Here is a 27,202-nt window from a genome sequence, read left to right on the forward strand (position 1 = left end):
CATTTTTTAGTTCTAGAGAATTCTGGCCAATTGCTCGTTGAACATTTGGGGAACATAAATTATTTGAGTTGTAAATTTTTCGAAATGCTTAATTATAAGTTATTTATGGCATTTGATTTGTGCTGCGTGCCCGGCATTTCAATCACCCAGCCAGTAGAAACTTCAACACACGGTGCTAAACAAGTCATTAGCCATAGATGTGACCGGAAACGGGGACAACTGACGGACGGACGGACGGACGGACGGACGGACGGACTTGACCCACGGACTGCGGCTTCCCACGATGTGAAATCGAGCGGAACTGCGACTACATTAACAGCTATACCAAATACGCGGCTAGTTCTGTTTCCCAAGGGTAACATTTTGTAAGAATTTTTTAGCACAATACTGTGAAGAACGTTTAAGTAAAGAGAGAGAGATAGTAAAGAGAAAAAGGGAGAAAGAGAAATAGAGAGAATGGGATGTGAACGGGATCATTCCTTTCAGAGCAAAGGCTACGCAAAAGCAAAGCAAGTATAAAACGTTTACGAATACAGCACAAAAGAAAGAAAGTAAAATACAAAGGCTTTCTCTTCTAGCAGAGCAGAGAGGAACAGAAAACATTTACGAAAGTAGCACAAAACAAGACAAATAAAATATAAAAGCTTTAGCAAGAGATTATTTGACTTATGTAACGGAAAACACGTTTACGAATGTAGCGGAAAAGGAAGAATAGAAAATAGAAAGGCTCTCACAAGATTGTCTCTTGCTAGCAAAGCAAAACGTTTACGAATGCTGCACAAAAGCAGGCGAAACTGAAGGAAAGCTTCTAGTGGAACACTTGAGAGCATATTGCCATGAGAACTTTCCGAATTTTCAAGCCGTTAACACTAAAAGCCAATCTTAATATATCACAATAAAACTAACTATAATTGAACCGCACTTTAATTTGAAGTTCTTCTGCGGTTCTTCGTGCTGGCCCCTCTCGTATTCCCTCTGGTTGACAAACTGAACAGAAAAAAAAAAACGGAGAGGAGACAAGCTAAAAATTTCCAATCAAAGCCAGCAAAACGAGCACTCGAGGCGTTGATGGGGCGTGGCAGAGCAGTTAGCATCGAGCTGGGGCTAGCTGGACCAACTTAATGGCTTGTCTAATATCCTTTAACTGCGAGGCAAGCCATTAAAAAGCATAAAGTCATTTAGTAATTAATTTTCATGTCCTGATGCCATCGGGGCTGAGCGGGGCTGAGCGAGGCCGAGCGGGGATGAGCGGGGATGAGCGGGGCCGAGCTGCAGCTGCAGGTGCTCCAACAACTGATAAACGGGGCGCGGTCTGTGCCAACCGCTGGCAATATTAGAAGCAGAGCAACACACACACACACACACACAAGCACACACACACACACACACACAAGCACACACACACACACACACACACGCACACAGAGATATGCATTTACTATGAGCTGCTGCTGTGCCTGGCTTTCAAACTGTAAAACAGCATTTTGCGGGGCCGTCAACTCCACAAGCTACACACACTCTCACACACACACATACACACACACACTCACTCGCACACACACGCGCGTACTGTGAAAGCGCGCCAAACATGTCCTACCTCGCATGAATTTCCAGTGCGCACGTCAGGCCACGAACAAAATGCCGCTGCCTTTTTGGTTCGGTCGGGATGCAGATGCGTCGTAAATGCGCCGCCTTTTCCAGCTTCCAATACTACGAATTTTTACTACGTTTTATCGATCCAAGTGTGCAGTGTGTGTGTGTGTGTGTGTCCGTATATAGACAGCGCGCAGCTGTCAGCACAAGCGTCACTGCTGCTGTATGCCCAGCCGAAAAGCATCGGAGCCGAAGTCCTCTCGTAGATGATGAAACGAAATGAGGAAAGAGGCTGGGGCTGGGGCTGGGGCTGGGGCTGGGCTCCGGCCGAGGGCGAGGCCACATCAAAAGAGCACCAAAGCGCAGCCACGTGGCCATGGGGGCCAAAGGGATGACAGCGTGAAGAGGGCGGGAGCGAGGGGTTCTGTTGTTGCGCTCTCGTTTCACTTTCCACTTGATTCCTTGCGCTTGACAGCCAAACTGAGCGTCAGTGGGCGGCTGATTGGATGCTGCCGCTGCCGCTGTCGCTGTCGACTTCGCTGCTGCTGCTGCAACTCAATGCAGGCGACGGGCTCCCTTTCCTTCACTCTCTCTCTCTCTCTCGCTGACTCTCTCGCTCCGGCAGGCGGCCATTGACCTATGATGTCAAACAAAATCGGCGTGCACTTATTATATGCTGGGCTTGCTAGCTAAGGGGGCTTAGCGTAGTCAGGGGCGGAGAGAGGAGGGGCTGGCTGTAAACTCTCGGCCACGGTCCACGCAGCACAGCAGCGCCTGCAACTCCCGTTGCTCCCACCTCCACGTGTAACTTTAGTGGCAACTTCAGCTGCTCGCTGCTGGACGGAGGGGGGTGGGTCGCATCTGAGAGGGGCTTGGGCGCTTTGTGGAGCTCTCGAGCTAGTTGCTTTGGCCAGCGGCAGAGTTTGCTTTTGTTGTGTAAATTACGTTATGTATTGTGTATACTTTTCGGGATGCTAAACTCCCGCTGCGAATGAGCCTGGCTACAAAATTCGTGTATTTGTATTCCTGTTTGTTTACGTGTCCAAGGGGGGCGGTGCTCGGCTCGAAAAACACTTTAAGCCTGGTTACTTCAACTGCTCCGATTCTGGCATCCTGTTGAAATCTGTTGCATGTTTAGCTATATGAGGTGCAGGCATCCAAATTGATATTAAATGTTGCTTATGTGCAAATAGTTACATTTTAAATTATGCTACCTATTTCTTAAGTTAACATATCTAAAATCTTTTTTGTTAACATCAAGCCATACTTTAGATATGTGCTTTAAGCTACGTGCACTTAAAGCTCTTCAGATATTTTACAATGATTTGTGCTTTTCGCTTAAAGCTTAGGCTGCGATTCTTAGGGACTTTCTTGCTTATGCTAAGATCTTATATTTAAGTAAACTACAAAATAATATACTTAGCTCTTAAAACAAACTATCTTAACTTAAAGTTCTAAGCTAAGAATTGTTTTCTGCTTTTGTACATTTTCTAATCTTTTTTTCTCTTTCTACACTTTTCTATTTCACGCTTTTACTGCATGTATGCATAATATTTATATACTAAGCTTTAAGTGAAATATGTTTTTAAGCAAAAACTTTAAGTTTTCTTTTTTAGACGCCTTTTGAAGAATCTGAACAACCAGGATAGCAAAAGGATGTCTAAATTCGATCAACAGTTAAGTTAAGTACTTAAAAATAAGACCTAACATTTTTACTGTTTATTTTTACAAGCAATATTTATTTTATCAAAACAGTTTGCAACACTGCTTCAGAATATTTTCCGCTGGGCTTTTCAAAAGAGTTTCCAACTAAACAACAACAAAACAAAAGCTGCTTTTGGTGCGTGTCACAGCTGCGCTGCTTCAGTCGGGCGGTTTGTGTCCTGACTAAAGCGCACAAGGCACGCAACAACTGTGCAGTGGCAGCCAAACTGCGTCGATAATATACATAAGGCTGACATTCAGTATACGGACATGGGCACAGAGTTCTCACAGGTGTCCTCGTCGCTTAAAGGAATTGGGATGTATAGAAAATATAGGATATATATAATAGGGAATGCCTGCGACTCACTTGTTCTCATCGATCCTCCGCAGAAAGTGCTGAATCTGTTGATTCTTTCCGACGAGCGCATAGAGCGCCGCAAATCCGTGAAAGGCCGTGCTAAAGCAAACGGCGTAGTTCAAATGCGATCGTTCCTCGCGATAATAATTGACCGCAAAGGAGCAGACGCAAACGAAATAGGTAAGCGCCGTGTAGGTGAAGAACTTCCAGAAGGACTTTAAGCGATTCTTCTCCAAGGACTCAAAGCTCTTCTCCGCATCCAAGTCCGGGTCGTCGCAGATGCGTATCAGCGTGAGCAAATAGAAGAAGCCGCTGATCGCGCAGGCCACGAAAATGGGCGCAAAGAAATAGATCATGATGCTCCAGTTGCGAGCTAGAAGGAGATGGCACTATTAGTCCTCGCGATCTACAGCTGAGCTTTTGGCACAACTCACGATCGAACCAACAGGTGTCGCCACCAAAGACAAGCTTGGCGCCGTAAAAGCTGAAGCCCACAAACACAGACCAGCCCACGGCGATGAGCACGATCGGCCCGAAGATCAGCCAGAACATGAGCTTGGTGAAGACCACGCCATGAAAGCTCACGTAAAGCTTAAACGATATAAAGCTCAGTATGTAGAAGGACAGCACCAGAAAGAGCAGCGCCAGGCTAGCTAAAAGATCAATCAATCGATCAATCAATCAGATTCTTCTTATTTCTTCCACGATCGCACTTACGTATTACGCGACACGCGGCCGCCGACAGATTTGCGGGATCATGCAGCGTCAGGTGCGCCAGCAGAGCGTAGCCAAAGATAACACACGTCGTGTAGGCCTTGATCGCCACGCCGTAGAAACTATTGCGCATACCTGAGCACATCAGGTGCACGATCAGCACGATGAACATGGATATAATGCAGATCAGAAGGCCTGGAGGGAGGGAAAGAGAGATAGAGTGTGAGAGACGAAAGCGAGAGATTGAGATAGAGAGAGAGAAGTGTTGTAATGATAATATTATAACAACAATAAGGCCCGACTTAATATCCCGATATACCAAGTAAGAGAGCTCTAGTAGGAAGTGCACGACTAAGGGATACCCTAAATTAAATCAATCAATTAAGTCAATCAGTCATGCAGTCAATCAAAAGAAACCTTTTCATTAATGTAAATATTTCCCAATCTCTCTTGAGTGCAAATGCGGCTGATTCGTAATTCCCTTGAAGTCTTCGCGGCAATTATAAATAATCCGGCTAATGATCGGGAATATATATTGGATCGATTCATGAAAAGCTAGCGATTATTTTTATTGGCACTCGGTTTTCTCTGTTTTCTTTTTTCCGCAGCCTTAAGTATTTGTGTTTATGATTATGCGGGAAAGGGGGAGGGGGGGAGGGGGTATCAATTAAATGTTAGATATATGATATTATGGAACATACATATTGCATAGGTCCACTCGCGGACGCCGAGCGCAAAGTGTAGCTTCTCCGGGGCACAGGCGAGGGGCTGCCAGTTCCAGCTGCTGTTCCCGACGCGGAGCGGGGTGAAGCAGTAATGCTTGGTGAACAGATGCTCCCGATGGGTAATCGAACCGTTCTGCGGGAGAGAGTGTGAGGGGAGGGAAGGGAAGTTAAATCTGTTGATAGGTTCATGGTTGGGAGTCGCACCTCGTGCAGCGTCCAGTTGAGGTAGACGGAATCCTTGGTCAGGGCACGCATATGATCGCAGGGCGTCTCCACGTGCACGCTGAACCGGGTGCGCAGCTCGAGGTTCAGCCGGGAGCCGTTGTGCAGCTCCACGGTCATGTGACTGTGCCCGGGTGGCTGCGGCCCGTCGCCAGTTGGAATCACGCAGCGGCGACGCTGCAGCTCGTAAAGCTGTCCGGCTGGGCAGCAGAAGCGCACGCAGGGACGCAGCTTGCAGACGCAGGCCCGCAGATGCCGCGCCGCCGGCACCCGGATGCCGTTCTCGATGACAAAGTCGTAGGCGGTGACCAGCTCCTTGGGTATGACCGTCCAGTTGTACACGTAGGAGCCGTTCAGGCTGCCGCCCAAGTTGCCCATGTTGTAGCCGCCCGTTATGTTGGCCGTGTCGATGAAGGCGCACGGATGACGCGCCTCCTCCGGATAGCCAGCCGCAATCAGCAGCAGCTGCCAGCCAATCAGCCAGAACTGCGCCGTGGACATGGCCAGAGACATGCTTGTGCCTCAAATCCAGTCCATGCACTGTTTATTTACTTGTCTGTTGTGTGTTTATCTCACGGCAATTGCCAAATAATCAAAGGCGTTCCAAAATAGATATCAAAACACGAGAAACCGAAATAGAACCCAATGCACCGACCACAATGACGTCGAGATCAATTGGAACTGTCCGCCGGAAATGGTTCATCCGCACCTGGCACAGGTTCAACTCAAACTGCGCTGGCTGCTCCCCCAAAACGAGAATCGCATGGAATCGAAACGAAATTCAACTTTTTCGGCTCGCACACACCTACAAAATGTTCTTGTTCTTCTTCTTGTTGTTGTTGGAATTGTGCCTCTTCCTGTGCTTATTCTTCTTGTTGTTGTTGTTGTTCCTTTACGGCAGCGATTTGTTTACAACAACCAAAAAGCAGCTAAAACTGTGAACTGTGAAAATTAAGGCACAGCAATTCGAACTGGCGACTACTCTACAACTGGTTAGGCATCTAAGAAGCTATATTTTATGGACAAAGATGCCGTCAAGAATCGTTTTCCAACACTCCTAAAGCTCACTCTAGTGTCATTCAATTGAACTGGAACTGGTTCGCGTTGGGAACTCAAATTGTTCTTTAGCCTTGAAAACAAAGCTAATTTAAACGGAGCAGGTAGCTTCTATAGGAAGTTGTAATGCTCTCTATTAGAAACAGCTTCTACTTCTTTTGAATAATTCCTTTGAACTCGAACTAGTTCGTATCCAGAATGCTCACTTTTCTTTTACTTAGAGCCATTGAATATTCAAATTGAACTAGAATCGGTTCTAGTATGGAACTCCAAATTTGTTCGCCTGAACCGGCGAATAAGTTGCCTGGTTCTAACTTAGACTAGCACATGTTTTAAAATAGCTTAATTTGTAAGTTTGTAACTCTATAGAGAATATATTTTATATCTATAATAAAAGTAAAATGAAAACATTTAGCCAAAGTTCATTTTAGCGAATTTGCCAAAAGAACTGTGCTTAGATTCTATCTAAAATTGCTGATTCATATATAAGTATGTATTTCATTTAAACTTTCTCCTACTCTTAACAAATATAACAATAAGAAAGGCGAACTCACCCCGACTTTCATTTCTGTCCTTAACTTCCAACAGTCTTATCCTTTTCCACAATCCTTATCCTTAACATATATTCTAAGCCTTATTTGCCATTTGTGCGCAGCGTATTCGCAATTCGTTGAGTTCTCCCCTTCAGCTACCACGTATATAAACATGCCGGCGTACCATAATAAGATATAGAGTCTATATCTATATAAATGAACGCGTCGTCGTGAGCTCGTCAACTGGACGGAGACCGAGAGACAGGCCGGGACGGACAGCACTCAATTGCGTCATTAACAGAACATTTGCCGCGTGCCACTTGACTTGGTCAGCCATCCGAGCCATCCGAGCCATCCGATCCGAGAAGCCCCACCGAACCCCCCTTAAATAGACATGCAGGGGTGGGTGGGGGGTGTTTCCTTCATTATTGTTTTGCTGCCTTTGTACGTGGGGGCTGGTCACCTGTTTGCAGCGGTAAAATGTGTTCAAACAAATAATTCATGGGCTAGCGAATCCTTCCGCGCTTTATTATTGCTCCATAAAGGTTTAGTATGCTAAATGTTGGGCGGGAAAGAAAATTACCACAACTAAGAAGGGGTCTGAGAAAATGGAAAAACAAGTTAATTATGAAAACAGTCAAAGGCCAAAGTTTGACTGATTTCTGCACATATTTAATATGTGTCTCTTCAATGTTTACCTTTGAAATTGATACGAATTGATTTCGAATTCATTGATGGGATTTTTGATGGCATATTAAATCGTATTGAAGTATTTATAAGCCAGGCGAGGTTGTGTGGTTAATGGGTTTTCTATGTGATTCAGTTATTCAGGCTGGTTGCCGGTTCAAACTGACCAAGGCCTAGGGTCAAGGACGTTGTGAGTGCCGTTCGAAGGAAATACTTATAGACTATGGCTACAATATGACAAAATTATTATAATAAATATACAAATAATATGCAGTTACAGTTACACAGGCAACGTATAAGAGAAGTTGCTGGTTCAAACTGGCTAGTGAAAAGATGAAGGCTTCTAGTTCGTATCAGTATTATATACGCATTATAATAATAAAATAAACCTTTATAATGCTGATGAGGCAGTCCAGTTCCTCAAGTAACGGAAAAAGGAGGTTGCTGGTTCAAACTCACTAGTGCAAAGATGCGGAAAGTGTTTTTCGGAAGTGAAGCGTACAGATCATAGCTGTATTATGGGCGGATAGGTAATTGAATCGGACAATAAGAATCCGGACTCGAATCCTAGATCTGTATATTATATAAAATATACTATGATAATAAAAGTAATATTTTTAGTAATAATAATAATAATAATAATAATAATAATAATAATAATAATAATAATAATAATAATAATAATAATAATAATAATAATAATAATAATAATAATAATAATAATAATATTGATAATAATAATAATAATAATAATAATAATAATAATAATAATGATAATAATGATAATAGTAATAATAATACTTATATAAAAAATGAAAATAATAAAAATTTACAAAATATCGTGAACAAAGTTTGAGTTTAGATCAAGAAACACAAACTTATGCACAATTTCGCACATTTCGAGAATAAAAACCGATGTTTAATCGTTAATCGTAAGTAAGTATAACAAGTCTTAATAGTGCTTAATGCTTAACATTATTTGCTATCATTGACTCAAATGACTCATAACCAAGCTGAGCAAATACCCTGATGAATCATGAATCATGAATACGAGCCGTGAATCATGAGTCCAGCGTTCAGTTAAAGTGATGTCACCGTCGGTCTATAAGGTGAATCTGCAGATATAGGCATGGTTGAATAATTAACCATATATATAGGGAGAGAGAGAAACACCTGGCGGGCAGCTACTCACCTGGATTCTTAAGATCGCCCTTCTCGTCGAATTTGTAGACACGTGCGTTTATAATGCTCAGATCCGTCTGACTCGATTCGCTGCGAATAAAACGGAGCTTATCAATCAGATATTCCTCGAGCTTCACTTAATACTTACACATTGATGGACCACCAGGTCTTGACGTGCATATTCTTGCCCAGCAGCAGAATGAACCCGGCCACGGCCAGCACCAAGATGCAAATGCCGCTCCAGAAATCGATGATGAAGAAGTGCTCCCGCACCCGGGCCAGTATATAGACGATCATTTCGCGCACCCAAACGGAGAACACGCCCACCAAATACACGGAGAAGGCGTAGAAGCTAACGGTTGAAGGAAAAGCATCCAAATTAGTTAAGCATGGAGTTGGGCCTACCGGACGGGGACTACCTACTGAGTCTTCATGATCCGCAGCTCGGTGCCGAGCACATATTGCGTGTCCGCCGGCAGCTCAAAGATGGCAAAGTAGGCCTTCAGGCAGCAGCCGATGCTGAAGATCAACAGCAGGACAATGGGCACATAATAGTAGATCAGGATGCCCCACAAGCGCACTGAAAGGAAAGTCGAAGAAAATGTTGAAATATGGTACTCCAAAGGGTTTCATTAGCTGGGAAGATTATGTCAATTGTGCATTATAATACATATCTCATGGATCCTATGGAACCTATTGTGTTTTCTTTATAAATTCGCTCCTATTTTAAATGGAACCTACTTCGGAGTTTTAGGAAGATATCTTGGGAAACTATCTCTTGAAATATCTTATTTATGAACGAATGTTCCTTCGGGAACTATTTGAATTCAAGCTTCTATCGATCGTTGAGATAGGGGATAGGAGATATTATGTAGAAGTCCAATGTTGATCAAATTTTGTCAATATGTTGAATTGGAAGTATTGGAAGTAAAGTTATGCAAAGTGTCCTAAACATTTCTATAAAAACAAACAAAGGTTTAAAACTCTTGAATAAACTGTCCTCATGGAAGCTTTATAATAGAGTAGTCTGATATCGATAGAATTATGCAGATTATAAAGCCTGGAAGGCGTAAGATCAACTGAGCTAGAAGTGTTTTTTTTTTTATCCAACGTAAAGTTGTTGAAAAATGATATATAAAAGGAAAGTGAAGAGGGAATGTTAACAAGAGAAGATATATAAAATTGGAAAGTGAAGCTTTTTAAGATTTCTTTAAGAACAAAAAAGTTGTTCATCTAAAAGTTAAGTCCGATAAAGCCTATCAGAGCTATATAATATACGATAGAAGGCGGAACATGAGAGTAAGTCCTGCTTAAGGGCAGATGAAAAGACGTAATACAGAATTTCTGGAGGATTCTTCGAGGATTTCTTCCGTTGCAAAGAGTACAAATATGATATATGCTTTATATAGAGTAAGATTTTCAGAGACTTGTACGCACCATCGAACCAGCAGTAGTCCTCGCCAATGCCCGGCTTCAGGTGCTTGGGCAGATCGGAGTCCTGCGCGAAGGAGACCAGAAAACGCAGCGCAACGACACAGCCGAGGGCTATAAAGAAGCACAAGGTGCGCAGCCAGGTCTTGACGGGTTTCAGGCTGAACTTGAGCAGAAAGTCCAGACTTAACATGGCCAAATAGACGAAGGACAACATGATGCAAAAGTAGGTCAAGAAACCTGCGGGAAAAGCAACACAATTAAGGACAAGAGTCGGGTTTAGTTTAGGAGAAGGCTAACCTATGTTGCGACAGGCCTCGTGGGATAGATTCATGGGATTCTTCAGGGTCAGGTAGACCAGGAGCGAGTAGCCGGCAATGGCCGAGAGCAGATAGTAGATGATCAGCTGGCCGTAATGACTGCGCCGTGCCTCGTTGATGGAGCTCAGCAGGGAGAGTATGAATATGTTGATGAGTATGGCGATGATGCTGCCTGCAAGAGACGAGGATTAGCGTCGAATTGAAGAGCCTCCGAATTGAAGAGTCTCACATATGGCATAGATCCAGACGCGATAGCCGCGCTGGAAGCGCTCGCAGTTGAGCGGGGTCAGCTCCCAGGCCTTGTTGTGCTCCAGCGGCGTGAAGCAGTACTCGTCCGTGCTCCAGAGGCGTCCGTCGCGCAGCAGGCTGCCGTTCGCCTGCAGATCCCACTGCCAGAAGGTGTCGTGCTTGGTGTCCACGAACTTGTTCCGGCAGCCCAGCTCGGTGCGCACCACAAAGTGCTCCAGGATCTTCACCTGGGCCACGCTCCGATTGCCGTACGTCAGCTCAACGTGGCTAATCTCACGCGCCTGTGCCGGCTTCGTGCAGTTCCAGCTCTGCGCATTGAACACCATATCCGGCGGACAGCAGAACGTAATGCACGGCTTCAGCTGGCAAACGCAGCCCCGCAAATGCTTCGGCGCACGGTACTCCACGCCGTCAATGACCTTGAAGCTATATTCGGCCATCAGCTCCGGCGGCACCAGGACGCCCGCGTACGAGTAGGAGCCATCCTTCAGCCGCAGCCCGTCCGTTATGTTAACCGTGTCTGCATAGGCGCACGGAAACCCCCCTTTAGCGGGGGCAGACGTTGTCGCAGTTGTTGTTGTTGTTGTTGTCGCAGTTGTTGTTGTTGTCGCAGTTGTTGTTGTTGTCGCAGTTGTTGTTGTTGTTGTTCCAATTACGGCGAACCACACGAGCGCCGCCCACATTTTGCCCGATCTTACGCTAATTCCTCAATTAAACACGCTGCGTCTTGCAAAAGAGCTGCTACAGTGAAAGCTCTTTAAGGCGAATTGGCTCAGCTGCACGGCGAATTGGCGCTGCTGCTTGAATAAAAGTTACAGTTAGAAATATAACTGCACAAGAGCTCAAGCGACAAGCACAAGACAGAGCTGAGCTTTTGGCGCAGCCATATTCACCGTTAATTATAATATATATATATATATGTTTACAACATAACCTAGCAAAAGACAAAGTATGCAGCTCGCTTATTCTCACAATTTTCTTATCAAATCTGTCTTTTGAGATACACGCAGCTAGATTTCATGTTTTCAATTATTTTTTAAATTATTTTTTTCGGATTTTACACAAAATAAACCATTTTACACTTTATTTTACGAAGAGCCTTTGCAATTTTGTTGTTTCTTTCTGCAGAGTTTTCACTGTATTCGTTTTGCCTGAGGTGTGGTAATTCTTTTTCGGCTCAAATCTTTATGTTGTGCGCGTGACGTCACAGCGTTGGCAGCGGCAGCGGCGTCGACGCCGCGCAAGAATTAAATAAATAAATAAATGCGATCGTTTCGATATAAAATATCTGTCGCTGATGCTCAGTTTTGGGCTTTGTACGCGCGCAGACACACACACACACACGTACACAAACACAAATAAACACACCACACAACAATCAAAACGGACAGCGACAAAGCTGACGCAGACGCTGACGTCGACGCTGACGGCGACGGCGACAGCGACAGCTAAAAACGGCTATATGATTGCGACAACAACGACAATAATGGTGCGACGTGACCGCGCGAGAGGGGGGACAGGGTTTAGAGGAGTGCAGCGAACTTTTTGATGCGTTGATTTTGTTGCTGTTGACTTTCTCGCTTAACGAAACCGGCAAACCGCGGCAGAAACGTCAACGCACCATGCCGGGCCAAGAATAAAAAACAGACTAACCGATTAGCCAGCCAGCGGAGCCCAAGCACAGCCACAGCTGCAGAGGGCCCACAGTCGATTCCGATTGTCTATGTATGTGTGTGTGCGTGTGTCTCTCCCTCTGTGTGTATGTGTGTTTGTTTTGCTGCGGAATCTCAGTCGACGCGCGAGGCTCATTCAAAATTCATTTTGTTGGTAGTCTAAGCACAGCAACAACAAAGCCAGAAACAAACGGCTTTTAAATAAAGTTTAAGTTGTGTGCGCAGCGTTGAGCTTTTATGTTAACATTCAGCGCCAGGTTGTTGACTTTGTCTAGCGTAGCTTAACAGTGGGTACGCTTTATGGTGCGCACGCCTTAACATAATGTAGCTGCGCTGGGAACGGTTTGTAGAAGTACTTGAGAAGTGTTTGAGAAGTGCTTGGGAAGTGCTGGAAGCAATTGAATTTAGTTAACTTAGGCACTATTTTAAGTGTTAATTTTTATATTATTTACAAAAGAGTTGTCATAAAGGAATGATTATAGCCGAACCAAAGAAAATGCTGCTTTATTTAGTGTTCCAATTGCTATTAAGCAGGTTTGCATACATGATTTTACATTCAGCAAACGCACGCATGCAGGTGGTTGTCTTTGCTAACAAATTTAACAGAACAGTTATTTGTAAGGCACGCACGTTTGCAAACAGCTTGTTTACAATGGGAACAGAGCAAGTGTAGGACTGTATTTTTATAATAATTTTACTCCCGTATATTGCAAAGTGCAATACGCAATCGAAGATATAATTTCACAAATATTTTATTAAACGAAGTCTTGCCAGTGCATGTCACAACAGATTGTTTATATACTGTTCCCATCACTTGACTCAGCTAGCGCAGGCTTGCCGGTTGCTGTCCATGCTTATTAATGGTAACAATCATGGCGCGAAACGTGCGTACTTTTCAAATGTTGGGAACAGTTTTATGGCATTAAAATTGATTTAGTTTGTGCTTATTTTCTATAAGTACTTGAGTTACCGTTAGCTGCACTTGGCATATATTGTATGCAATTCTCAAGTGTTTGATTTCTTTGGCTTTACATTTTATTTTTATAATAAACTCGACATAAAATAGTAGTTTCTTTAACGTACATACATACATATATAAAATGTGCGTGAGTATGCGTTTAACAATTCTCGATTTTTATGAATGCGCATTTTGTGGCTTTTCTTTAGCCTTTTTTTGTGTAAAAAAGGGAGCTCTGGCCAGATCTGAATTTCTGGCATCATAAAAATAATTTCAGTTTAAGAGCAGATATGACAACGCTTACATGACTAAACAGATATCAGATCAACATATAGGCATATACGTATATATATATATATGCAGATACATGTATAAAAAGATAATCGTGTTGGATATGGATCACAAGACATTTACAGGCAGATATGGATGTTATATGGGTTACATATATATATAATATAGATATAGTGTCTTTTTTTTAATGCTACGATATATAATAATAAGTATGGCTGCTGGGCGGTGAGCGCAAGGGGCGTAGGTAGGGGGAGAGGGTAGGGGGAGGCACTGGGCGCCCAGCTATTCGATGCGATAAGCACGACGCAAGGACGTCAGCCAAGGACTAGACCTGCCAAAAAACGCAACTGGTGCGCGACTTTCGTGCGCCACTGTAAGCTCAGCGGAAGCTCGTGGTGCGTTGTTGTTGTTGTTGTTGTTGTTGATCCAGCATGGAGACGAGCGGCTTCTCCGAGGAGATCTTCTCGTGCATGGAGAGATTGGCGACGCTGCTGGACGTGGTCTTGGTGGAATATTGGCTCTGCCGCTGGTGGCTGCCCTCGCGCACGCTCGAGCACCTAGGGAAGGGTAGGGGAAGGGTGAAAGACACGGAAAACCGATTAATCGAAAATGGCAAACAAATTGGTAGAGATAACACAGATAATAGATAATAGATAGGCGATAAATATGAAGTGTTAGCTGGAAATGCAAATGCATGTGGATTGGAGTTATTGGCGTGGTAAAAAACTAAATGAATTGATTTACATGCGATTAGCTGTCGTATAATATATATATATATATATATATCTATATATATATTAAGATAGTTAGCGAGAGAGTTGTGTTAGCTTTTTTGTGGGCGGCTTTTTAGGGCTAAGGAAACTGGCTCGAATTGTTCGTGGGTTAATCACAATTTTGGCATTTTTGGCAGCAGCTAGCCTTTTACGTTGAAGTTTTACCTTTTGAAGTTTTGCATATATATATTGGTTTTTAGATTTTTGTTATTGTCTTGGCAGCTGCGGGCGGCCGCTTGCCCAGGCCGTTGGCCTGGCCCCGTGCCGGATCCGAGGAGCACTTCATTCTTAACTTGTCCTGTTGCGTATTTATGTCCGTTGACGTTGAGTTGGTCGAGTTCGATTGACTCGAGCTGGTCGACTTTTGCTTCAAGAGTCTTCGTGTTGTTGAACGAAAATTACGGATAACATTGTTTGTTGTACACATTATATATATATATATAAATGTTTTTATATATGGCTTGTATATACATATGAGTATACATAAAATATCGCTTGGAGTTGGGTTATACATGGTTATATTAGCTACAATTAATGGACGGTATTTGTTCGTTAGGCTCTGGTTATTTGGACGTATGTTAGCCTCTTAGCAGTTGCTTTCATTTGTAGATATATTTTTGTGTTTGTTTTTGATTTTGTCATTTTTCTGTCTTTTACAACACTCAAGTGTTAATGCTTGCGACTTGGGTGTTGGGCTTGTGTCTTGTGTTTGGATTACAGCCTGGCTGCATATTGCTGTCGTTGTTGCGGTTCTTTAGCGTTAGCGTTACCGAAAGCATTCTGACAACGAAAATACAAGAGAATAGTTTTATATATATATACCAGCTGCGCAAATACATACAGAGAACGTTGTGCTAAAGGATTTTATACTCAAATGCATGCAGCGACAGTTTTAAGAGTTTAAGGGGTATCGTTTACTATAATCAATTAGCATTTAGTATTGTCACGTTGCACAACACTGAAGAGCGAAGAGCAAGAGCGGGCTTAGCGTTTAGTATGGCCACGTTGCACAACACTAAACAGCGAAGAAGAAGAGCACCGCTTACTGACTGCGGCTGTTGTTGTTGCTGCTGTTGTTGTAGTCCTGTTAGACGGCATGCGAGTGCACTCCGCTGGCAGTGTTGGCAAACGCATTGCGTATGACAACCAGCTTGCGTATGTGTTGGGAGGCATCCATGAAGCGCTGGCGCATCGTATAGCTGCTTCCCGCCAATGTGACGCTCTCCGTTTGCCGCAGACTGCGCACACGCACAGTTCTAATTGTTGGAAGGGTATTTGGTATTTGATATTTAAGGGTTCGGGTGCGGGGGGAATTCGAGTGAGATACAAGTCAAATACATATTGAGAACCGAGTCGTGATACAGGCAAACGGCCAAAACAAAAACGACTTACACAATTATGAACTTATAGTTAAAGTCGGGACAGTACAATTTTTTGGGTGGAACTAATTGGAGAACATACCTGTTCGTTATCAAGTGCTTCACCTTCTTCTTCAGCACGAACAGCATAAAGATGAGAAAGCCCTGCATGGCATTGCACAAATCGGTTACGTAGAAGATCTTCGACCACTTCTTGTCGTTGCCCACAAAGTACGAGATGATCTCCGAGGACCAGGTGACGCCCATGATCAGAAACAGGCGCAGAAACAGACCGAATCTGAAAGCAGGAATATAAGAGTTGAACTTTTTGAGAGTCTAACCTTCCACTTACTTGTCCTTCTCGGTGCGCAGATTCTTGGTGCTGTCCTCGCGTGCGATAATCCGCGCCATCTCGCGCTGCACGCCGTGGATCTTGATCGCAGTCATCATAAACATCACGGTATTGGCCACAATGATGATCAGAATGGGTCCGAAGAAGTAGAGCATGGCCGACCAGTTGGTCATGTCCAGCCAGCAGAACTGGCCGGCGCCAATGCCCGGCTTGAGCGCCTCCGGCCAATCAAAATACTCCTGCACGAGCACCGTGAAGACGAGAAAGACCAGAGCCAAGCCCCACGAGTACAGCGAGTAGAGCAGAAAGCGTTTCTTCTCCTGGAAGCGATTGATGCCGCGTGTACCACGGAAATTGTGCCACAAATCGAAGCTGATCACATTCAGCCAAAAGAAGGCGGACATGAAGAAGAAGTACGCCGTATAGCCAAGCAGCTTGCAGGACAGCCCAAACGGATTCATGTCGTGCATCAGCAGCAGGCAGCACAGCAGCGAGTAGCCAATGGTCAGGCCCAGCAGATAGCAGACCAGGGACTTGCCATGCTGATTGCGCAGCTCCGGAATCAGCAGATATACGGCAATGGTCAGCACCATGAAGGGTATGGAGAAGAGCATAGCTGAAGGGGTTGAGGAAATAGAGCAAAAATGATGAGTGTCGAGGATAGAATGTAAAGGTTTAATTAGGGTTTGAACTGCACTGGTTCAAACCCCAATTCTAATTTATTTATAACTACGAATCGCAGAGGGCAGCATATCAGGGCTGCAAACAGGGTTTGAACTGCACTGGTTCAAACCCCAATTCCAATTTATTTATAAACGTCTTCAATCAGGGTTTGAACCATGGTTCAAACCCCAATTCCAATTTATTTATAACTACGCACTGAAGCAATTAGATAATTTGATATCTAATGCCTGACATATTCCCTAAACAAACCTTGGGCCAATCTCTGGCTAAACTCACCGAATCCATTGATGATCTTCACCGTGGTATTCTCGTTGAACATGTCGCAGTTGGCCGGGTTAATGGTGTAGTAGAGATCCGTGTCATTGATATTGGTGGGCACCAGGCAGAACTCGTTCTTGTAGATGTAGTGCATGTCGTCCTCGCGCAGCAGCGTGCCATTCTCGTACAGCTGGTAGGTGTCGTAGTAGTTGACCTCCGGCAGGAGGGAGAACATTTCGGTGCAGGGCCTGAAGCTCTGCACCACAAACTGTTCGTAGATGTTAACATTCTGCACGGATCCATTTTTGAGTGTGATATTGATCGTTGGCTCTGGCCACATTTGCTTCGTGTTGGTGTCCTTCTGGCACTCGCTGTCGTTGTAGACCTGACCCCAGGGACAGCAGATGTTGATGCAGGGCTTCAGCTTGCAGATGCAGCCGCGCATATGCGGCGCCACATCCACACGGTCCACCAGATCCTTGTAGATGTAGTCGAAGGTGCCCACATAATGGCTGGGTATCAGCACGCCCTCGTAGCTGTAGCTGCCGTTCGGGTACGACGGATATCCCGTCAAGTTGACCGTGTCGAAGAAACTGCACTTCGTGTGTATGCCATTGCGTTCATGATAGTTCCCCCCCTCGGCCATCGCGTACACCCCGAAGGGGCTGCCCGGCATCAGCCGGAGCAGCACCAGGAGTACCACGCCAACCACCGTGACGCCACAGTAAAGCGATCCGGATCTGTGATACTGCTGCATTTTTTTCTGGGCTCTGCGGGCGAAAAGAAAACTTATTCGATTAAAAAATTGCCTAAAACCACTTTTAGAATGATACTAAAAATGCAGAAGATTAAATCGAAAAGTTGCTTGAACAAGGCTTTAGAATAGAATAGAAGAAAATGCTGCTGCATTATTCCGATTACAAGATTCTAAAACCGCTTTTAGAACAGTACAAAAATAATAAAGAACATTTTTGTGGGCAGGAAGAAATTTAAAAAGAGTTGGCTTAAAATACTTTTCGATTGGTATTAAACATTTATAATAATATGACATATCATATTTTTGTGAGCAAGAAGGAACTTGAACTGATTTAAAGTTGCTTAAAACTAGTTTTAAAATAGTATAAAATATATGAAAAAAGCTGCAAATTCATCTTTTTGTGTATAAAAAGAGATTCAGATATGCATTTATAAACGCATTCAACGCAAATTTATTAATTTTATGTGAATAGATGGATAAGTCAAGCCTAATCGTGTCTTAATTCTGTCTAAAAGCGGTTTTAGAAACTGTGCAAAAGCAGTTAAAATATTGTAAAATATGCATTCAGTGCATTCTAATTGATCTAATAAAGCCACAGGCATTATCCTTGCGTCAGCTGAAGGAATCTCACTTGTGGCATTCCACGTGTTCGGCTATCAACATTTCCAACAGGTTGGCACAAGGACATGTGGATTTATTGCGTCAGTTCGTATGCGCAATTAGGGGCAATAAGTCCGCTGGGTCATGTTGTGTGTCAGATAGGGACAGAGAGGCAGGGAGGGAGAGAGGGGAAGAGAGAGAGAGAGGGAGAGACGAACAGAGACACACGCGATGTCAATGGGCGTCCTGTTGCGCCGGAACTCCTGACGCTGCCGCCGCAGGGCATTAATCATCTGCAAAGCGCACACACACACACACAACAACACACACACACCCACTTGCACACACACACATTAGGAGTTCGTGTTAAATTGATACTAAGTGCCCGCATTCTGTCAATATCCTGTCCAAATGTTGTTGACTGCGTCAGCCATTGGATTGGCCAAAATAACTCCCACTCCTGGACCTTGGCTAATGTGCCGCAATAAATTCATTACAAATGCGTAACCCCTGACCCCCTCCTCCTCTCTCTCTGTGCCCCATTATCTTATCGAAACCAACATGATTATGGCCATTATAGGAACAAATTTCGCTTAATTCATTGAACGCCGAATATTTGCATTTGTTCGAAGCAAACATTTATGCCTAGCTGAGCGAACCGGACTGAGGGGTAGGGTGTGCGTGTGTGTGTCTCATTGACAGCAACGTGGGCAGCGCGCACCTTGGCGTTATGATCAAATTTATTGGCCCATTGGGCAAACATACATTAAATGCACGCCAATTCGGCAATTTAAGTATTTGTTAAAATTAGCATAATTAATCGTTTGGGATGCCAACTTTATTCAAGCAAGTAAATGCTAGTTTTAAGCGCAAAACAAAATGCTTTGAAAATCAACATTTCGTTAGCCAGAAAAGGCGAGAGGAATATTTAAATAAAGGCTGAAAATATATATAATATGTTGCTTGGGTACGTGAACTTTCACCTGGAGGTAGCCAGGCTTTAGTTTGAGAACTTTTATAATTTTGCCAATTTGTGATTTTTATAAACTTTAAATTTTAACTTAAAGTCAAATTAAATGTATATATTTGGTTTGTCTTTAAATAATTATCAGATTAATTTCTAGACTTTTTTCTTCAATAATATCTCTAAGCCAGATATTAAACTTTCTGTTAATATATTATTCCCTGAACCATATTGAAAGTGAGTATGAAGGGCATAATATAGTTCAAGTATATTTCATTTTAAGGCTACAAATCAATTATCCTACATCATAAAGGTCAAGCAGAAGGTTTAGCTTATCAACTATTCGAACTATTTCGATTTGAAACTAATTTGAGCCTTGATATTTCTATATATTTAATAAGATTTGCTCAAAGTTTCCTTCCATTTACTTTAGTAAAATGAATAAAAAAGGAAAATTAAAACCAAATCGAGTTTTACTGATAAATCAGTAAAATGGGCAGCCCTCCCTCGACCCCTTTGATCTGGCGCTCTAGCCAATCAATATGGACGAGCTGTTGGTCCGTGAAAATCGAATCGAATTGGCCATTGCGGGAAATATAAACGCATAAATGATGCTATAAAATTGAGTTATGGCCCGCAATTTCGTGAACGATTTTACGATTTTCCGGATTTTCAATTTTCAAATTTTTGAAACTCGCGCAGCGCCATAATAATTGCTGCTATATTTTATGTTCAGCTCCCCCGTTTTTATTCTCACATCTATTTGTTTAATTTTTGTGTTGCATATTTATTGTTTGTTTTGTGTGCTGATAAATGCAACAACTGCTGCTTTGGCTCAACAAACCGTTTGCTCTGATTGCCCATATAAATACTATATATATATATATATATATATATGTGTATATCTATAAACATAAGTGTGTGTGTACCAGAAACAGATGCGATGTACGCCAGATACGCCATCGATCGGTTTATAATGCCGATCATAGCCTCAGCATGTTCCATTATTGATTCACACGCACCTCCCAACCGGTTCTCTGACTCATACGCGAGTCTATGCGAATGGGTGTGACTTTTATTGCTGCAAGGAATGCTAATTGAAGGATTCCCCCCACCTCGATATGTCAGATGATAATGTCAGCTAGCTGACAGCAGAAGTGTATGAACTGCAATATCATACATACTTCAAGTTTGCAATAAGAGAGCGTAAGAGTGTGCGAGAATCGCAGAGAGAGGCAGTATAAGAGAGTGTGAGAATCGCAGAGAGAGGTCGACAAGTTGAGTTGTTGTGTCTCATTGCTAGCTGACAACCAAAAGGGTATTAACTACAATTTACATTCGAAGTTCGCAGATTAAACAACTTATAACAGAGTGTGAGAATCGCAGAGAGAGGCAGCATAAGAGAGTGTGAGAATCGCAGAGAGAGGCAGCAGCTGACAAGAAACATGAACAAGTGTCTCATTGCTAGCTGACACCAAAAAATGTATTAAAGCAAGTTAGAAGAGAGTGCGAGAATTGCAGAGAGGGGCAGCTGCGCACAAGAAACACAATCGAAAAGTCGTACTGCTGTGTCGCATAAATCGCATAGACCCCGATAAGATAATGCCAAGAGTTGCTAATGTTAGACAAAGACCATTTACTAGACATTTATTGATTCCAAGAAATATATGATTAAGGCATAGTCTCAATATTGTTTTTCATTTGCGCTGCTCAACAAGATAATAAATCGCTGCAACAGCTAAACAAGTTGATCTAGTAAGAGTTTTTTTTTGGATTGTTCTATTTATTATTATGCCTAAGTTAAGCTTTTAGGTTAAGGCTATAAGTGAAGAGTAAATGCACACTGTGAAAAAACGCAGCTTGTAAAAACCTTTTTACAAGCAATTTTACACTGAAAACTTTCGCAAGAAAAGCGCAAAATATCTTAGCTAGGCGTTGTATTGATGAATTTTGGATTTACAATTAACATTGCTTCAACTAAGAATTTGATGCTCAGCTGAAGATATTTCAAGCTGGGTTCAATTTTGATTGCGTAAAACTAGCTTTAAGTTTTCCTCAATCCGTGCAGATTTCACATGCTCAACATTTGATGAGTAATTAATTGTGTTATTTTCGGTTTTTTATTGCCTGCTTCCGTTCTTATGAGCCCAAATTTGTTATGTCTTCCGATAGCGAGGCACTGAGTAATTGTCCCAAGGGACAGTCGAGTGATTCAAGCGGCGCCTCTAGGGGCACTTTAGGGCCGCTCTCAGGCCGAATCAAACACAATTTTGCACAATGGGAAAACAATTAAAAAAATATGTATATATATATATAGATTTAAATGTCAACCGCCCACTAATGGAGGCATTTACTAGAGCAGCATTTGCTGGCGTCGCATTTAATAATTCTGTATGCTGGAATGTATAAAGCCTGACGAAGATTTATCGACGCGACTTCACTGATAAAGCGATAGAGCCCGGGCCAACGGGCACTTGGAACGTGTCACGCGGCGTATGCGTAATTTATGCACAAACAAAATCAAATACATGCATATTCCAAAATACGCGACCGACATATTCTCGAGCATATTAGGAAATAATATTTAAGCAGCTCACTGACTTTATATATATATTGTATTTATTTTATTTATCGTATTTCCCGATGTTAATAGCCACATAAATTATGAAACTCACGAAATCAAAAAACCATTAAATATCATTGCGGCCACTCACAATTTCCAAATGTTCTGCGTATCAGTTAAGTACTTAATATATATATACACAAGCGTCTTTTTCAGATAGCACCAAATAAGTGCACATATATGTACATATATATGTTTCGTATATCAGCTTTATTTTATGATCTTATTATATAGTATGTTGGGCCCCATATCGGTTTGGTGGCCCGCAGAAACCGCAGTCAAACTAATCGTGGCGCCAGCTGAAAGACACTGAACTTGAACTGAAACTGAAACTCAAACTCAAATCCACCACAAGGTAAAGGTGAGATAGATAAACAGCCAGCACACACACACGCACACACACACGCACACACACTCGTCCGATTATTTTCAATTTCAACAAAGTTTTTCGCCGGGGGTTTTTAATTGTTTTGGTCTGGCCCATTGATGGTTTTCCGTCTCCTCAATTTTCGCTGCGTGCGGTTTTTGTTTTCTATATGCCCTTGAAAATGCTTAAATGGGGTATGCTCGTTTTGTGCAAGTGTACGTTACAGACAGAAAAAGGCCTCTCTGACCACATAAAGCACATCCATCTAGCCATTTATTATGTTCTTAGGCAGCAAAACTTTTTTTTAAGGCAACGATAACAATCACGAATCGATTAACATCCTTATCGATATCCTGTTATTTTCTTAACATTTTGTATATAACACATTCTATTTGAGCAGTGGCACATCGTGGAGTCGTACAGAATCCAAAATATCCCACAAAAAACATTTGGCTTTCACAGAAAAAAAGAACAAGAACACATTTCCCTTCTCATAGCAGCTCGCTGCAGTTTGCAGGGTATCTCCTAGTCAGCCATCCCCACCAGTCGCACACGTATTTGTTTTTAATTTTATTTTGGGTGCTTTTAATTCGTGTGAAAATTCCAGCAAAGTATTTTTAGACGCCAGTCAAACCAAACATCACGCAATAGAATATAGGCTTTTGCCAATTTAAACACACTTGGGCCCAGCCCAGGCCCGTAAATTGATTGCTAAGCGATATTTAACTCCCTCAGGGGTTTCTTATTCCAGTAAAAAGTAAGACATATAGACGAGAGCTCTCACATTTGATGTGCAGCTAATTTGCATAGCGAATCAATCAAGCCGCTTGTCAGAGTTTAAATAGTTAGACAGCGCGTAACTTAATGTCTATCTCAATTTCTATTATCCATTAATATTATTTTAAATGCACCTTAGTTTCCAATTTCAGCTCTCCCCATTCCCACTCTCCTCATTCCCCACCTCTATTTATAAATAGTTAAATATTATCTCATCAATCATCAGACTAAACTTAGCTGGGAATATAATACACATATAATCTTGAGGATGGTTTTTTGTAGTGTTCAAGTTTATAAGAAAGTATCGTAAGCATGAGCACGCCGTAGATTAAATACAAGGAATGAAGCGTACGAATTGTGGACATAAGTCAATTTCCGACCGATTGATTGATTGATTGACGTGATCTTCCATAGAAATCCCCTATGAGCGAGAGCTGAAAGCATTATATGTTTTCGAGTATGCTAAATAGATCTTGGAATAAAGGAAACATTTTCTATCCAGAAGTTCATTTTTAATGAAATATCCTATGGGAGCTGCTAAGAATATGATTGAAGGTTGACAAGAAGCAGCACTTCAATCAACTAGATCTTCCATTGAAATCCTTTACGAACAAGGGCTTCCTGTTGTCGAAAGATATCTTAAAATGCCATAAAGTAATTCTTTCCAGAACTGAATATTAAATCGAATATACCAGGGAAATTTACCTCTAAGGAGAAGTACTTCAATCAAATTTTATGTATTTTGGCAGTTACAGTACTTGACTTTATGGGCTCGGTAATAACTGTATTTAATGGATCACTAAAACAAAGGCAAATTGGATTATACAATAATTATGATGTATCTTTTTTATTGCATTTCCATCGAAATCCCTATTGAGCAAATACGCCAATTTCTAGCGAATTCCTTTTGCGTAAATGTCAAGGATATGGCCAAATGCATTTGGCTAATTAAATTGCAATTTCATGACGCTTATCAGTTAGCCGGGGGCAGATAACCTGGCGGCAGCACCCACCTGCATGATAAACGGCAACTAAATGCAGCTTAAGTGCCAGATAGCTTCTCACATGTTTATAATTTATGGTATGTGTATTTGGCATTTATCATATCGCAAGGGTTCCTCACATAAATGTACATATATATATATTTTTTTTATATATAAACATATTCCCATTGAACTTTGTTTACAAACATCGCGACGTGTCGTGGATCGAAGTTCCTGGGTAAATCGCGAATTCTTACGGAAAGTAATGTGAAATAAACAGAACTCAAGGCAAAACAATAAACACTAAAATAACCAGAAAGAACGAATATATTCGGCACGCCGACGATTAAATACCCTTTCCATTGATTTTAGAGAATAGCTTTAAATGAGCAGGATTATTCTTGTGGAGGGAATATAATATAGTAGATATGCTAGGAAAAATGTGAAGATACTCATTTCCAGTGTTGGTAAGTGTATTTAACAAAATAAAAATGTAAAGAAGATCGATTTTGAAAGACTTGAAGCTAAGTGATCCTTCTAATTTGATATAGGGTTCCGATCTGATGGATTACAATAAAGCTAATATACGGTCTCTACTCTTTAAAACTAATATCCAGTGTTGGTTAAGACATTTTAGTTTTTGTATTATTCTGCCTATAGATCTCTGTGATCCCTCTGAGAGCAGCCATCTGGTCGAGTGCAACATAGAAAATAATTTCCAGTGTTGGTAAGTTTATTAAAAAGGATTACAAACAAACTCGTTTGTGGGGAGCCATGACTCGACATATGAAAAGGGTATTTAGATGAGAATAAAGATTTTAACGGACGCCAGACAAATGTGCAAACTGTAAACAATTAGAAGGCGCGTGAAGAATTGCCGAGTGTTGGCAATGGGCTGCGGGAAAAACGGGGCGTTTTCAGGGCAAACACCCCCAACCCCAACCACAAGCCAGAGTTGCATTTGAAGAGTAGACTAGGGTAGAGTGGGGTGGGGTGGGGTGGGGTTGGGTGAGCTGTTTTATGAGCCACTTTACGCTGACTCAAAGTGCAACAAGTGTTTGATTAAAGTCTTGTTAAGAAAACAGCTTTGAAGACAAAACATTATTTGCCATGCAATTAACAGAAATTCAACGAACTTAAGTGCAACTAAATTTACCCAGAAACCATTTACCAGATGTTAATCATTTGACTCAGCCAACGACCCAAATCTATAATTTGCACACACAAACTAGCCCAAACGAGCTGTGGAAATGAAATTAAAATTAATTTAATAAGGCCAAGCTAAATGGCTAAATGATTTCAACAGCTATATCAAGAGAGATATATAAATATCTTAAATATATATTATAGAAATTGTAAGAACAATTTCTGAGAAATTGATGGTTTGTTTGTAAACTTGCAGAAAAGAGAAAATTGTCTGAAATTTAGTTTATATATGAACAAAACATCTGTTTCTCAAGATATCCTAACCAAAGAAACATGCGATTACATATATCTCCATAAAAAGTATCTGTCAAATATTGCTTTTATATGGAAATGATGTGGGTTTTCTTAAGATATCTTGACCTAACTCAGCAAGCACGTATTTATAATTCCTATAAGATCAAGTATAGATGGATTAATTCAACGATTTTTCCATAGTTACTTTCACAAATTTTCCAAACAAATCAGTAAAAAGTTTTCCAACATATCTTAAAGCTATTATGGGAACATTAGCTAGGAAGTAAAGCTCTTCAAGGGTATTTCATGTTCGACGTGACAAACAAAACGAATTTCCCTCAGCTAGCAGAGGATTAGCGCATAAATCTTAACAGAAATGTTTTAAAAATAGATCAATTTCAATTTTAAGAGTTTTTCGGAACAGCATATGCCATTCGATTATATATAAATATGTCGCATTATAGGAAGGGTAACGCCCACTTGAAAGGGGGGGAGGGCAACTAATTATTGTGCGTTGTTTACAATCAGCTCTTGAGGAAATACTACAAAGCCTTATCTGAATGCCCATTTGCACTTACCTAGGAGCCTATATATCACTATATCTCTATATATAAGTATAAATATATATATATATATCTATATGTAGCTTTCGACAGTATTTGCTTCAATCAAGTTATTTGCTGTGTGTAAATCTATTGTTCAAGTGCAACTTTGAAATTGTTTGCATTTTGGCCACATTTACTGGAAGTATATTGAATATATGTATATATATATATATATGGCAGATAATAACACGCGTTAGCCCCTCGTCATTCGGTATGCAAAGCAGCTCAACAGTTGAACGCCATTGATTCGCGGTTGTCTTTGCTGAGCTGGGGTTTTTTTTATTTTTGAAATTTAATTTTATTTATTTAAGTTCTTCTTTTTGAACTTCCCAAACTTGTTGTTGTCAGAAGAAAAAAAAACAGTTTGCCAGAATTCTGTCGTATTTATGGCCTATGTATGCGAGAAGCAAGGCGATTTACATAAAATGTGCTTCCTATTGGTGCATTTTTTTTATTAATTAGTTTTGTTCACATGTCATTGAAGAGATCATCAACAATTCGCTGGGAATTCCCCAATGTAACAACACGCAGATCACAAACCTCGAGCACTAGTTCGCGTTGTGGCGTTCGTTTCAACCGGTTATATTGTTATTATCATAGCAATTAAAAAAGCAAAAGCGCATACGATATTATTAACGAGTTATCAACAACTCCATTATAAATTTGTGTTTTTTCTACGATTTTCTCTTTTTTAAAATGCCGCGGCACTTCCACAGCGGGCGACGGCTTTAAACGAACTGAACGGACGACTGATAAACTACTGTCTGTTATACCACAACAGATAAATGTTAAATTATCTGTTAATGCGCTGTTAGCAGCGCGCTGCTCAGTGCGCTGCAGCGCTTGGCTGTGGGTTGGTCAGAGTGCATAAGAGCTAGAAAGAGAGCGGGTGCGATTGGAAGAAGGAAAGAGTAGTAAGGCAATTAAAGAAACATTAATAGCAATAGCATGCATGAATGACTTGA

At 41.8% G+C, this 27,202-nt stretch overlaps 3 protein-coding genes across 6 annotated transcripts; all 3 read right to left on the reverse strand.

Moving 5' to 3' along the window:
* Positions 1 to 3,322: 3,322 nt before the first annotated feature.
* On the reverse strand, positions 3,323 to 6,358 carry LOC115762617 (probable G-protein coupled receptor Mth-like 8). Its single transcript, XM_030704915.1, has 6 exons — positions 5,299 to 6,358; positions 5,071 to 5,227; positions 4,373 to 4,564; positions 4,090 to 4,308; positions 3,665 to 4,028; positions 3,323 to 3,600 (listed from the first exon to the last, which is right to left on the reverse strand). Exons 1-6 carry the CDS (start codon positions 5,827 to 5,829, stop codon positions 3,555 to 3,557), a joined length of 1,509 nt encoding a protein of 502 aa, XP_030560775.1. The 5' UTR covers positions 5,830 to 6,358; the 3' UTR covers positions 3,323 to 3,554.
* Positions 6,359 to 8,500: 2,142 nt separating this feature from the next.
* On the reverse strand, positions 8,501 to 12,862 carry LOC115762951 (probable G-protein coupled receptor Mth-like 9). Of its 2 annotated transcripts, XM_030705341.1 has the most exons (8): positions 12,317 to 12,862; positions 10,755 to 11,571; positions 10,506 to 10,697; positions 10,212 to 10,445; positions 9,198 to 9,354; positions 8,923 to 9,126; positions 8,785 to 8,864; positions 8,501 to 8,707 (listed from the first exon to the last, which is right to left on the reverse strand). In XM_030705341.1, the coding sequence occupies exons 2-8, from the start codon at positions 11,455 to 11,457 to the stop codon at positions 8,673 to 8,675; spliced, it is 1,605 nt and encodes a 534-aa protein (XP_030561201.1). In that variant the 5' UTR covers positions 11,458 to 11,571; positions 12,317 to 12,862; the 3' UTR covers positions 8,501 to 8,672. The 2 variants fall into 2 exon arrangements, with proteins under 2 accessions (XP_030561201.1, XP_030561200.1); XM_030705340.1 differs by having other exon boundaries at positions 10,755 to 12,862.
* Positions 12,863 to 14,170: 1,308 nt separating this feature from the next.
* LOC115762950 (G-protein coupled receptor Mth2) lies at positions 14,171 to 22,158 on the reverse strand. 3 transcript variants are annotated; one of them, XM_030705337.1, is made up of 6 exons: positions 22,118 to 22,158; positions 17,140 to 17,891; positions 16,180 to 16,795; positions 15,931 to 16,125; positions 14,635 to 14,846; positions 14,171 to 14,253 (listed from the first exon to the last, which is right to left on the reverse strand). In XM_030705337.1, the coding sequence occupies exons 1-5, from the start codon at positions 22,141 to 22,143 to the stop codon at positions 14,666 to 14,668; spliced, it is 1,770 nt and encodes a 589-aa protein (XP_030561197.1). In that variant the 5' UTR covers positions 22,144 to 22,158; the 3' UTR covers positions 14,171 to 14,253; positions 14,635 to 14,665. The 3 variants fall into 3 exon arrangements, with proteins under 3 accessions (XP_030561197.1, XP_030561198.1, XP_030561199.1); XM_030705338.1 differs by lacking the exons at positions 14,171 to 14,253; positions 14,635 to 14,846 and adding an exon at positions 14,888 to 15,249; XM_030705339.1 differs by lacking the exons at positions 14,171 to 14,253; positions 14,635 to 14,846 and adding an exon at positions 15,306 to 15,725.
* Between the last annotated feature and the right edge of the window lie 5,044 nt (positions 22,159 to 27,202).

Source organism: Drosophila novamexicana, unplaced genomic scaffold (genome assembly GCF_003285875.2).
Source record: "Drosophila novamexicana strain 15010-1031.04,08,12 unplaced genomic scaffold, DnovRS2.1 tig00000644-arrow-pilon, whole genome shotgun sequence".
Classification (NCBI taxonomy): Eukaryota; Metazoa; Arthropoda; class Insecta; order Diptera; family Drosophilidae; genus Drosophila; species Drosophila novamexicana.

What these genes read in the sequence shown, in the direction of transcription:
- LOC115762617 (XM_030704915.1), bottom strand. Translation starts at nt 5,829, where the DNA reads ATGTCTCTGGCCATGTCCACGGCGCAGTTCTGGCTGATTGGCTGGCAG. An exon ending in TCAACTGGACGCTGCACGAG is followed by an intron (nt 5,228 to 5,298) that starts GTGCGACTCCCA and finishes TCTCTCCCGCAG; the next exon opens with AACGGTTCGATTACCCATCG. An exon ending in CGAGTGGACCTATGCAATAT is followed by an intron (nt 4,565 to 5,070) that starts GTATGTTCCATA and finishes CCCTCCCTCCAG; the next exon opens with GCCTTCTGATCTGCATTATA.
- LOC115762951 (XM_030705341.1), bottom strand. Translation starts at nt 11,457, where the DNA reads ATGTGGGCGGCGCTCGTGTGGTTCGCCGTAATTGGAACAACAACAACA. An exon ending in GGACTACTGCTGGTTCGATG is followed by an intron (nt 9,355 to 10,211) that starts GTGCGTACAAGT and finishes CTTTCCTTTCAG; the next exon opens with TGCGCTTGTGGGGCATCCTG. An exon ending in ACCTGGTGGTCCATCAATGT is followed by an intron (nt 8,865 to 8,922) that starts GTAAGTATTAAG and finishes TTTTATTCGCAG; the next exon opens with CGAATCGAGTCAGACGGATC.
- LOC115762950 (XM_030705337.1), bottom strand. Translation starts at nt 22,143, where the DNA reads ATGATATTTAATGGTTTTTTGATTTC. An exon ending in TTTAATGGTTTTTTGATTTC is followed by an intron (nt 17,892 to 22,117) that starts GTGAGTTTCATA and finishes TTTCGCCCGCAG; the next exon opens with AGCCCAGAAAAAAATGCAGC. An exon ending in CTGCGCACCGAGAAGGACAA is followed by an intron (nt 16,126 to 16,179) that starts GTAAGTGGAAGG and finishes TCCTGCTTTCAG; the next exon opens with ATTCGGTCTGTTTCTGCGCC.